General features: G+C 42.9%; 1 protein-coding gene across 2 annotated transcripts in view; it reads left to right on the plus strand.

The window, feature by feature from the left end:
* Nucleotides 1-13,533, plus strand: part of LOC126248909 (mucolipin-3-like) — a 200,585-nt gene that overhangs the window by 96,718 nt on the left and 90,334 nt on the right. For both annotated transcript variants that reach the window (XM_049950387.1, XM_049950386.1), the window contains one exon: nt 7,788-7,884. In XM_049950387.1, coding sequence (XP_049806344.1) covers nt 7,788-7,884 — 97 coding nt within the window. The remainder of the gene's footprint in view (nt 1-7,787; nt 7,885-13,533) is intronic.

Below are 13,533 nucleotides of genomic sequence, written 5' to 3' on the forward strand. Positions count from 1 at the left end.
CAGAGCACATGCCCGTTGAGCATTTTGATCACAATAGCCTTACATCAACACGATATCGACCTTTTCCGCAATTGGTAAATGGTCCATTTTAACACGGGTAATGTATCACGAAGCAAATACTGTCCATGCTGGCGGAATGTTACGTGATACCACATTCTTATACGTTTGTGATTATTACAGCGCCATCTATCACAAATCGAAAAAAGTGGTCCAACTAAAACATTCATATTTTCTTACATACTACACAAATATGTAATAAAAAATGGGGGTTCCTATTTTTAAAAAATGCTGTTGATATCCATTTGACCTTTGGCAGCGCCATCTGGTTTCCCCCTTCAAGCTAGACGTGTTTTGTTCTTCGAAGTTTTTTCGTTTTATGCTTATTTCATGAGATATTTGGCCTGGTCACTATCAGTGGACCACCCTGTATAATGCGTGATGCCATTCTCAGTGTTCCAGGGGGCACTGGATAACCAGCTGAGAAGAGGAAATTCTGCAAGGAGCTCAGCATATAGTCCTGAAAACACCAGTTGATTCACAACAAAACATGAAGCAGAACAGGAGCTGCTGTGAATGTACCTGCAACATACTCTGTGGACTAAATGAAATTTTTTCTGTGTCGGCCAGTAGATGGTAATGGTTGAGAAAATCTGCACTCTGAATGGGGTCATTGACATCCACAACTGTCAAGATCCAAGGAGTTCATGATGAAGGCCTAAGTAGAGTGAGCAGGTATGTACCTCATAAGTATTAATGGTATGGCCTGGGTTCAGTAGTAGTTTGTGGGGGAAATATGGATAGGCCCGAACTAGTATTGATGAGGTAGGGAACATGGGAACTGGCGTCATTCAAGTTTTGAATGCATAGGCACTGTTAAATTATGCAGCAACCGTGTGTGCTAACTTCTGTTGGCTTTGCAGGGGTTTTACGGCCAGTAGTAAGGGATCTAAAGTTCGTAGAGTTCTCCCCAAACCTCTGGTGGTATCAGCAAACCAAAGTAAATTTGCAGCAATCGTCAGAAGAGTGGTGTAGACTGTGCTAGTTGGGGCCGCAGTTTTTGCCTGGTCCAGCTTCGCATACATGTGGGTGGTCAGAGTGGGGAAGGTGTAGGTGTACATGCTGGCAGTCAGTGTTTGCATCTCAGGGCTTAGGTATGTCATGTCAGTGTGATAGAGGTTGGGGCACTGCTATACGAGTGGTTGCAAGTGGTGGTGGTGGTGGTGGTGGTGGTGGTGGTGGTGGTGGGGGGGGGGGGGGTAGTGTGGGAAGTGCAGACAAATAGCCATCACCCTGATGGTTGCTGCAATGCAACCACAGCCAAGGAGGAATTTAGAGCCTCAAACAGTTTATTAGCCAAAACAGTTTTATCACCTAAGATTAGATGGGTATGTGATAACAGGGCAGTTTGAATGGGAGCAGAAAGGGACACGAGAATGTGATTCAGAGGCACGCTTCAAGGAAGCTCAGTGAGTGCTCTTATACCATTGAGGTATAGAGATGGAAGCATGTTGCAGCACTGCTCAGATAATAACAAATTGCATGCTCGCTGCAGTTACAAAGTCGCGAAGCTGAAAATGATGTGCTCTTTTAGCTTAGTGTTACTGCTGGAGTGAGGCAGGTGTGAAATAACATCCCAGACCTGGGCAGCATTGGTCAGGCTGAGGAGACCAATGACATCTCGAACGTGGCTGCATCAGTTGTGATAGAGTACTCAGTGAAAACTGCCTCGATGGAAGGAAACCACTGGTGTGGTACCCGCAGGTTGAAGAGGACGAGACGGGCAGCAGCACGACTGGTCATCTGGCATCAACTTTTATGGAACTGTGAGAATCTTCCAGGAAATCTCATCTCCAAAACAGCACATGGGAAAACACATTTTGCTCATGGGGCTGTGAGGAACTATGGTATCCAACCATGAATATGAAGATTTACTGTTAAAGCAAACTCTGTTGAGGCATGGAAGCTAAGGACACAAATCACATGACATATTGTGAGGCAACATGCTGAGAGCATGGCCATGAGATTTTGCTGCACAAGAGTGGGAACGAAGACTGGTGCATGACTGTTTAGTGTGTGGCTCCCAGAAAGCTTGGAGGTCAAAGATTTACCTGTGGCAGAAGTTGTTAGTGTGGGTGCTGAAGAAAAGCAATAGTATATTAGCTGACATGAGCTGCTTTGGCTGCCAATGTTTAGTGAGAGCAGTGTGTTGTTTGCTGATGCCAGTGGAGGTGAACAAAGTCAGGCACTGCAGCGTCAGTGTTACATAATTAAGATAAAATAAATGACATTTATTATCAAAACAGAACTTAGACATGGACTAAGGGTATCAAAAAATAAATCAGACGGGGACAATGACAGACAACATTTTAATAACTGCTTCCATCCATTCAATAATGTATCTGAAGCACCCCCAACTACCTAGGATATTCAACGCATGTCAGGAGTACTTTGTTTTGCTTTGTGCATTGTTTTCAGACTTACAATATGCCATTCATAATGCTTTTATTTTTAATTTTTGAACCATTGTTCATTTCTTGCACACTATCATGACTGAAAATGTGAAATTGACATCTAAAAATAATATAATAATAATAATAATAATCACCACCGCTTACTTGTTACACACTGAGCTGCTTGTCCTGTTCCAGAGGTTGCCCCTCAGTTTGCAAGATCCGGGCGGTCGTAGAGGGTGGGCTTACTGGTAGTTGGGAGCTCCAACGTCAGGCGCGTAATGGGGCCCGTTAGGGATATGGCAGCAAGAGAGGGGAAGAAAACCAATGTGCACTCCGTGTGCATACCGGTGGGAGTTATTCCAGATGTGGAAAGGATCCTTCCGGATGCCATGAAGGGTACAGGGTGTGCACCCATCTGCAGGTGGTCACTCATGTTGGCACCAATGATGTGTGTCGCTATGGATTGGAGGAAATCCTCTCTGGCTTCCGGCAGCTATCTGATTTGGTGAAGACTGCCAGTCTCGCTAGTGGGATGAAAGCAGAGCTCACCATCTGCAGCATCATCAACAGGACTGACTGCGGACCTTTAGTACAGAGCCGAGTGGAGGGTCTGAATCAGAGGTTGAGACGGTTCTGCGACCGTGTGGGCTGCAGATTCCTCGACTTGCGCCATAGGGTGGTGGGGTTTCAGGTTCCGCTGGATAGGTCAGGAGTCCACTACATGCAGCAGGCGGCTACACGGGTAGCAGTGGTTGTGTGGCATGGACTGGGCGGTTTTTTAGGTTAGATGGCCTTGGGCAAGTACAGAAAGGGCAACAGCCTCAAAGGGTGCAGGGCAAAGTCAGGACATGCGGGGACCAAGCAGCAATTGGTATTGTAATTGTAAACTGTCGAAGCTGCATTGGTAAAGTACTGGAACTTAAAGTGCTGATAGAAAGCACTGAAGCTGAAATTGTTATAGGTACAGAAAGCTGGCTGAAGCCAGAGATAAATTCTGCCGAAATTTTTACAAAGGCACAGACTGTGTTTAGAAAGGATAGATTGCATGCAACCGGTGGTGGCGTGTTTGTTGCTGTTAGTAGTAGTTTATCCTTACTGAAATAGAAGTGGATAGTTCCTGTGAATTATTATGAGTGGAGGTTACACTCAACAACCGAGCTAGGTTAATAATTGGCTCCTTTTACTAACCTCCCGACTCAGCAGCAATAGTGGCAGAACAACTGAGATAAAATCAGGAATACATTTCACATAAATTTTCTCGGCATGTTATACTCTTAGGTGGAGATTTCATTTTACCAGATATAGACTGGGACACTCAGATGTTTAGGACGGGTGGTAGGGACAGAGCCTTGAGTGACATTATACTGAGTGCACTATCCGAAAATTACCTCGAGCAATTAAACAGAGAACTGACTCGTGGAGATAACATCGTGGACCTACTGATAACAAACAGACCCGAACTTTTCGACTCTGCAAGCACAGAACAGGGAATCGGTGATCATAAGGCCGTTTCAGCATCCCTGAATATGGAAGTTAATAGGAACATAAAAAAAGGGAGGAAGGTTTATCTGTTTAGCAAGAGTATTAGAAGGCAGATTTCAGACTACCTAACAGATCAAAATGAAAATTTCTGTTCCGACACTGACAATGTTGAGTGTTTATGGAAAAAATTCAAGGCAATCGTAAAATGGATTTTAGACAGGTACGTGCCGAGTAAAACTGTGAGGGACAGGAAAAGTCCACAGTGGTTCAACAACAAAGTTAGGAAGCTGCTGTGAAAGCAAAGACAGCTTCACTGCAAGTTTAAACACAGCCAAAACCTCTCAGACAAACAGAAGCTAAACGATGTCAAAGCTAGCCTAAGGAAGGCTATGCGTGAAGCGTTCAGTGAATTCGAAAGTAAAATTCTATGTACTGACTTGACAGAAAATCCTAGGAAGTTCTGGTCTTACGTTAAATCAGTAAGTGGCTCGAAACAGCATATCCAGACACTCCGGGATGATGATGGCATGGAAACAGAGGATGACACGTGTAAAGCTGAAATACTAAACACCTTTTTCCAAAGCTGTTTCACAAAGGAAGACCGCACTGCAGTTCCTTCTCTAAATCCTCGCACAAATGAAAAAATGGCTGACGTCGAAATAAGTGTGCAAGGAATAGAAAAGCAACTGGAATCACTCAACATCTTCTAACAGCCATGTACCGCAAGTCTCTAGAGGAACGGAAGGTTCCAAATGATTGGAAAAGAGCACAGGTAGTCCCAGTCTTCAAGAAGGGTCATCGAGCAGATGCGCAAAACTATAGACGTATATCTCTGACGTCGATCTGTTGTAGAATTTTAGAACATGTTTTTTGCTCGAGTATCATGTCTTTTTGGAAACCCAGAATCTACTATGTAGGAATCAACATGGATTCCGGAAACAGCAATCGTGTGAGACCCAACTCGCTTTATTTGTTCATGAGACCCAGAAAATATTAGATACAGGCTCCCAGGTAGATGGTATTTTCCTTGACTTCCTGAAGGCATTCGATACAGTTCCGCACTGTTGCCTGATAAACAAAGTAAGAGCCTACGGAATATCAGACCAGCTGTGTGGCTGGATTGAAGAGTTTTTAGCAAACAGAACACAGCATGTTGTTATCAATGGAGAGACGTCTACAGACGTTAAAGTAACCCCTGGCGTGCCACAGGGGAGTGTTATGGGACCATTGCTTTTCACAATATATATAAATGACCTAGTAGATAGTGTCGGAAGTTCCATGCGGCTTTTCGCGGATGATGCTGTAGTATACAGAGAAGTTGCAGCATTAGAAAATTGTAGCAAAATGCAGGAAGATCTGCAGCGGACAGGCACTTGGTGCAGGGAGTGGCAACTGACCCTTAACTTAGACAAATGTAATGTATTGCGAATACATAGAAAAAACAATCCTTTATTGTATGATTATATGATAGTGGAACAAACACTGGTAGCAGTTGCTTCTGTAAAATATCTTGGAGTATGCGTACAGAACGATTTGAAGTGGAATGATCATCCGTACCAGGTCGGGTTGACAGAGGAGATAGAGAAGATCCAAAGAAGAGCGGTGCATTTCGTCACAGGGTTATTTGGTAAGCGTGATAGCGTTACGGAGATGTTTAGCAAACTCAAGTGGCAGACTCCGCAAGAGAGGCACTCTGCGTCGCAGTGTAGCTTGCTGTCCAAGTTTTGAGTGTTTGCATTTCTGGATGAGGTATTGAATATATTGCTTTCCCCTACTTATACCTCCCGAGGAGATCACGAATGTAAAATTAGAGAGATTCGAGCACACGGAGGCTTTCTGGCAGTCGTTCTTCCCGCGAACCATACACGACCGTTGGGTGGCTTGCGGAGTATAAATGTAGATGTACATGTAACTTCAAAAATTAGATTTACCACCAGTGTCTTTGTGCATATTATTTATGGCAGAATGAAGTTTGTCAGCAAAAACTAGCTTTAAATGCAGCTCTTGTAGTTTTCCAATGTAATTCTTAATCATAAAATCTTTGCAGCTGATCAGCCAAGTGGTAACATTGGATTGTCCAAATATTTCAATGAGTTTTGTGCCCACCAGCTTCAGGCGAAGTGTTGGGATGCTGTGTTCTACATATTATGTGGTTCTGCATTCCCTCACCATTGCCATGGCCTTCGCTTCAGGAGATGTGATGGACCCACCCTTGGAAGAGATCAGTGGTCCAGCAGCTGTGTAGATATGCAGAACATTCCATCCTAACATGTCGCCTGAAGATAATGAGATAGAAACTCACTGCAGCATTGTAACAAGAAGACGCCAACACTTGGCTGATGGCCTGAGAAGATTTTATCATTTGAATATACCAGAAAGTCCACAATCACATATATTTCGTAATTGATTCATGCAAATAACGGAACTATCTCTTGAACAAGCTGTAGCTAATGCTTTCCATCATTATCTTGCTGCATCATCACTGAGAGATGGTGTGTTGATTAACTATTCAAATGAGGAAAATATCATGGTAAGTTATAGTACAGTTTAAAATAAAGCAGAAAGTCTTCAACGGTTGAATTATTGTTAAAGTATTCATTCATTTCCTGAAAGGAGACGGAACTGGGTTTATGATGATGGCCAATTCCAAGAATTACTGATGAATGTTGTAATAAAATTGACACCTTTAGGTAAGAGTCATTAAACATCAAAAGTATATGTAAAACTCATGTTAAGTAGTACACTGTATTTGGAAATTATTGATGATGTGTCATTATAACCTGACTTATCTGTAAGTTAAGCAGTGGTTATTTTTTTATTTAATTAGATTTTAATGGTTGGAATGCAAATTTTTCTGTTGTGTCCCTTTACATGATTTATTATTTAATCACAAATTTATTGTTTCACAATTATAGTCTTGTTGAATTTTTTAAATGACGCATTCACCATTGAGTATATTATTGATTATAATTTTCACAATTGCAATTTCAACTTTTAAGTCGTTTGCAAGTGATTAAAATGCAACCGATATTAAACAGTAAAGTTAATCATTCCATATGCAAAAACCACACACATTTCACAGCACTTCTATGAAATAATCTGTAGTGATAATTGACAATATTGCTTATGTGTCCATAGCTGATGTAAACATTAGTAGGGAAGTAAATCTTGTAGAACTGGATGACTGGGAAAGTAAGAATGCTTTATTTATCTATTTGTTTTATGGTATGTTCTTGTAATGAGGTATTGTATGCTGATGCTTTATACAGGTGAACGACTGCTGTGTTTTCAGTATGTCAGTATTTTTTGTCAGTTATCAATCCAGGCCGCGCAGGGCAGCCACGCGGTCTGAGGCGTCTTGTCATGGTCCACACGGCTCACCCCATCAGAGGTTCAAGTCCTTCCTTGGCCATGTGCATATGTGTGTTTTGTCCACAGTGTAAGTTAGTTTAAGTAGTGTGTAAGCCTAGGGACCGATGACCTAAGCAGTTTGGTCCCATAAGATCTTACCATAAATTTACAAATTTTTTTTTATCAATCCAGATTATTTCATGGAAGTGCTGTGAAATGCGTAAGCTTTTTGTGAAATGTTTAACTTCAATGTTTTGTTATTTGGTATAACTTAACTATTTTAAAATGAATTAAAAGTCAAAACTGCAATTGTGGGAATTATATCGTCTAGTACAGTTGCTGGTGAAAGTGATGTCATTTAAATTATAGTTTAATATTCTAAGAAACTCTTTCCTCCACTGAAAAAGTTTGTGCATAATACGTGTTATAGAAATATCATGGTTTTTCCCACAATATAGTTCTCCTTCAGGGTTTGTTTTCTGCTTTTTCTTGATATTGTAGATAGACTTCGATAATAGAGATCATGATGGTCAAATGCTTTTGTCACTGGATGCTGATGCTGTCAGATTATCATGCAAGGGCGATGTGGAATATATAGGTGAGTCACGATTTAAATTTCCATAATTCATAGTTTTCAAAATAGGCATTGCCTTTTTTTTCCTCGTAAGAATGATAGGTTTGAGAAAGCAGAGGAGTATCCATTACTTCATCACACCGTTGATTATTTCGGTTTTTACACTTCATGCGTTACTTCACTTTCCAGTAAGCTCCTATTATTACTATGCTGTTGGATAACATTGTGGCTGTTTTATTAACCTTAGAATTAAGAAAAGCAAAGAATTAATTACTTTATTCACAAGAAAATTCTTAAGGCAAATCTGGTGATTGTTTGGAAGGTATTGACATGTCCAACAATAATTGTTAACAAACTTATTACGTATGTGTACTGTCAAGGTATTGTTTGTGAGCATTTCAAAAGGCACATGCTGCATGTAGATTAAATTCACATACTGTAGTAAACAGAAAACAACGAAGAATATTATGTTCTACTGCAGCCTTGAATGTGATCCTTACTGACATTTTGTCTAAATTATAGTGCATTTATCTTTTACAAACAAGGAAAAGAATACTGTTTGATCTAAGAAATTACACCCTCTGTAGAGACTGGCAACAGAACATTTGCAGAAATGTGGTAGAAGCGGAAATATTACATGTTAGAAAATGACTTCTGTTTATCCCTGATGTATTAGAAAACCTTCAATTAAGTTTGAAACAGGTATGAAGTTTGCACACTTAATTTCTGCTCGTGAATCAAACCCTGGTTTCTTGCATAGGATGGTAGAAGGGCAGTGGCTGTGGCTGTGGCTGTGGTAAAATGAACAGCTATGTTTTATGGCAACGTCCTGTAGTTGTATGGTAAGGACCAGGAGGCATACATAAAGGGATGATAACGGAGGAATTTGGTTGATCTTCCATCTGATTTACTTTCTGGAAAAAGTGTCATGGGACTGTATTTAGTATAGGTTAAGTGTACAATAATGACCACATCAATGACAAGAAAAATCAGAGAACCAGAAAGAAATCATATAGCTCTGAGCTCGCTTAGTTCTGTTATAGAATGTAGGAGCCAGGCACTATGGGAGCACTTCATAAATAGTAAATTCGATGATGAAGAAAATGGTTATGTAAGAGCACATAGCAATTGATGTCAAGTTGTAGCCACCCATCTTATTAACTTCCAAGAAATAAAGTTTGTTTATTTTGGGCGAGAAAGGGGGGGGGGGGGAATAGTAGTATAAATACACTAATTCATTATAAAGTGAGATTGCTACGTAATATTTTGATTATATGAGGGCATGCTGAAAAGTAATCCATCCAAATTCTGTATGTAAAAACTTAGGTTTTTAAATAAAACGAACATTACCAATATTCTGCATCTTTATTTTACATGCCTACATATTTATTTCTCAATACAGTCACACTGGAGATGTATACATTTCTCCCAGTGAGAACCCACATAGTTGATACCATCACTGTTGAGTGTTTGTCTGTGTTGGTGGAGTCACAACCTCACCTCTGATTGCACTGCTTCATCACTATTGAAAGTGAAGTATTCTTTAAGTTTTAGAAACAGCTGAAAATAGGATAGGCCAAGTCAAGACTGTATGAAGGGTGATGAATAACAGTGAATACAACAGTATTACCCCCATGGGGCTCACCGCTCTTCAGCAGACTCGTGCTTGGCTACCACGGGGCCCCAGCCATTGCAGCATCTTTTCCCTTCCATGCTGCATGTCTATCCTCTTGCAGTTCTTCCTCCCCTCCCTTGGGAATAATGTGTGGACAATTTTTGGAAATGTATTCTGCAGTTCCAGTAGTCAGTATCAGAATACTTTCCACTGTTTTTCATTCCTTCTTTATTTCTTATTCACCTTCTCCTATCCTTCCTCTGCTTTGACATCCTCTTTTTCTTCTTCCTCCCTGTGCACTCCTGAAAGTTGGCCCATACGTGTGATGTATAACAGGTGATGGGGTATCACATAATTCCCAGCCCCATGTCAACAGGTGGCATTCGAACGTACCCCCTGGTACAGGCCAGGCCCAGGGAGGAGTGATTGCCTGAGCTGCTACCTTCCCAAATTGCCAATTGGTCCCTCTGTCATGTGTTTGGGAGGTGTGACCTAAAGCAAGTGAGCCCCTTTCTGAAGGGGGACCCCAGTTAGGAGTGCACCGTCGGAGACGCTGGCAATCATGGGGGATTTTCTCACAATGAGCCAGTCATCTTCACAATCAGTGGCTATGAAACATAAATGTAATGAGGCTAACATTTCAAAGACCCTCCCTGCTGCACCAAGGTTCCTCGTGGTTTCAAGTACTGAAGACAGTCACTCCTTAGCTATGGTAAATCCATTTATTATTCAGAGAGGTGTTGATGCAATTGCTGGCCCTGTGAAATCCTGCTTTCTTTTATGTAATGGCACTTTGCTTTTGGAGATTACTTCTGATTCTCAAGCACAACTGCTTGCAGGTTCACTCCTCCATGACTGTCCTATTCGTGTCAAGGCCCATTGAATGCTGAATTCTTCCTGTGGTTTCTTTTACACTAGGCTGCTTGATGGTCTGACTGAGGCAGAAATCCAAACATACCTCTCTGATCAGGGTGTCATTGCCATCCACCGGGTGAAGAGAAAAGTACACTACTGGCCATTAAAATTGCTACACCACAAAGATGATGTGCTACAGATGCAAAATTTAACCGACAGGAAGAAGATACTGTGATACGCAAATGATTAGCTTTTAAGAGCATTCACGCAAGGTTGGCGCCGGTGGTGACACCTACAACGTGCTGAAATGAGGAAAGTTTCCAACCAATTTCTCATACACAAACAGCTGCTGACCAGCGTTGCCTGGTGAAATGTTGTTGTGATGCCTCGTGTAAGGAGGAGAAATGTGTACCATCACGTTTCCGACTTTGATAAAGGTCGGATTGTAGCCTATTGCAATTGCGGTTTATCGGATCGCGACATTGCTGCTTGCGTTGGTCAAAATCCAATGACTGTTAGTAGAATATGGAGTCGGTGGGTTCAGGAGGGTATTACGGAATGTCATGATGGATCCCAACGGCCTCGTATCACTAGCAGTCGAGATGACAGGCATCTTATCCGTATGGCTGTAACGGATCGTGCAGCCACGTCTCGATCCATGAGTCAACAGATTGGGACGTTTGCAAGACAACAACCATCTGCACGAACAGTTCGACGACGTTTGCAGCAGCATGGACTATCAGCTCGGAGACCATGGCTGCGGTTACCCTTGACGCTGCATCAGACAGGAGCGCCTGCGATGGTGTACTCAACGACGAACCTGGGTGCACGAATGGCAAAACATTGTTTTTTCGCATGAATCCAGGTTCTGTTTATAGCATCATGATGGTCGCATCCGTGTTTGGCGACATCGCGGTGAATGCACATTGGAAGCGTGTATTCGTCATCGCCATACTGGCATATCACCCAGCGTGATGGTATGGGGTACCATTGGTTACACGTCTCGGTCACCTCTTGTTCGCGTTAACGGCACTTTGAACAGTGGAGGTTACATTTCAGATGTGTTATGACCCGTGGCTCTACCCTTCATTCGATCCCTGCGAAACCCTACATTTCAGCAGGATAATGCATGACCGCATGTTGCAGGTCCTGAACGGGCCTTTATGGATACAGAAAATGTTCGACTGCTTCCCTGGCCAGCACATTCTCCAGATCTCTCACCAATTGAAAATGTATGGTCAATGGTGGCTGATCAATTGGCTCGTCACAATACGCCAGTCACTACTCTTGATGAACTGTGGTATCGTGTTGAAGCTGCATGGGCAGGTGTACCTGTACACGCCATCCAAGCTCTGTTTGACTCAATGCCCAGTCGTGTAAAGGCCGTTATTACGGCCAGAGGTGGTTGTTGTGGGTACTGGTTTCTCAGGATCTATGCACCCAAATTGCGTGAAAATGTAATCACATGTCAGTTCAAGTATAATATATTGGTCCAATGAATACCCGTTTATCATCTGCATTTCTTCTTGGTGTAGCAATTTTAATGGCCAGTAGTGTAGATGGCTCCTTAGCATCCACACAGTCTCTCTTTCTCACTTGTGATAGAGTGGTTCTTCCATCAAAGATTAAAGTAGGTTATGAAGTTATCACAGTCCAACCATACATTCCATCCCAATGCACTGCTACCAGTGTCATTGTTACAACCACACTTGAGAGTCCTGTCGACACCCAGCCAAATGTGTAACCCATGGTAGGGATGCTCACAAGGGTGGTGGTCTGCCTCCTTCTCTGTGCTGAATCAACTGCAATGGTGACCATGCCGCCTCCTCCCACAATTGTCCCATGTGTCTCAATGATCAGGTTGTCCAGGAGATCCGGGTGAAAGAAAAAGTGCCTTACCCTGCCACTCGCAAGTTGTTTGCCAGTCGGAAGCTCTACATTCTACCATTTGGCACATACAGTACTGTTCTTGCTACATCTCGCTCCACGAAGGACAGGACCATGCAGACATGCGACCTCGAATCCAGCACTGCAGTTGTGAAATTGCCCAGTGTCATGGTAGCATCACCATCTCCTCCTCCAGCTGTGCAACAAGCCACCAGACTTTCGCCTTAAGGAATGAAATCACCAGCTGCACAATTGGCAGGTGGGAAAAGACAGATGGAATACTCCCGTGAAGACTTTGTATGTCCCTCCAGCCAACCAACATCAGCGTCTTCCTATGTGAACCAAAAAGGCTTGAAGAAGTCAAACGAAGGTAAATGGTCATCCCCTTTTCCAACTCGGAGGTCCTTTTTGATGCTGTCGCCACCTGATACCCTCACCCGTCCGACCTTCGTGTCACCGGTGCGCACCACCAACTGCTTTTCAGCCTGGACTTCGCAGGCCAATAGTAGATGAATGCCGACGCTTCTGTAGACCTCACGGAGCAGGATCCTCCTGCCTCTGTGCTCTCTAGCAGCGAGTCTTCAAAGGCTGGCACTCGGCAGCTGGCGAGGTGACAGCCCATCATTTTTTCCTCATCATGACTCTCCTCCAATGGAATGTTTGCAGCCATTGATCCAACAAAGAAGATTTACAGCTGCTCTTATAATCGCAGCATCCACTTGTTCTCTGCCTTCAGGAAACAAAATAGTTTTCTCATGACTCCTTTGAGCTCTCGCATTTCTTTCCAGTTCATTTTGACATCCTCCCCCTCGAGGATGGAATTCCATCTCATGGGGGAGTTGTGCTGCTCATACAGGATGATGATCATACTCAACCCACCTCCCTGACTACCCACCTTCAAGCTGATGCAGTTTTCCTTTTCATTCCTCACTTCACTTTTTCCCTTTGTAGTCTTTACATCCCTCCGTCATTCAGTGTAAGCAGGGCACACTTCCTCCAGCTTATTGGGCAGCTACCTAATGCCGTTCTTCTGCTTGGTGACTTTAATGCACACCATCCCCTTTGGGGTTCTCCCATAACTTGTTTGAGAGGTGCCCTCTTGGCTGACCTTCTGAATCACCTTGACCTCATCTGCCTTAACATAGGAGCTCCCGTATTCTTTTCAGACTGCACTCACGCCTTTCCACATTTGAACCTATCCTTCTACACTGCCTAGGTTGCCCATAGTCTCAAGTGGTCCAGTCTCTCTGACACATACTCGAGCGACCATTTCCCGTGTGCTATCCATTTGCTGACTCCTACTCCACATACCCAAA

This window comes from Schistocerca nitens, chromosome 3 (genome assembly GCF_023898315.1).
Source record: "Schistocerca nitens isolate TAMUIC-IGC-003100 chromosome 3, iqSchNite1.1, whole genome shotgun sequence".
NCBI lineage: Eukaryota > Metazoa > Arthropoda > Insecta > Orthoptera > Acrididae > Schistocerca > Schistocerca nitens.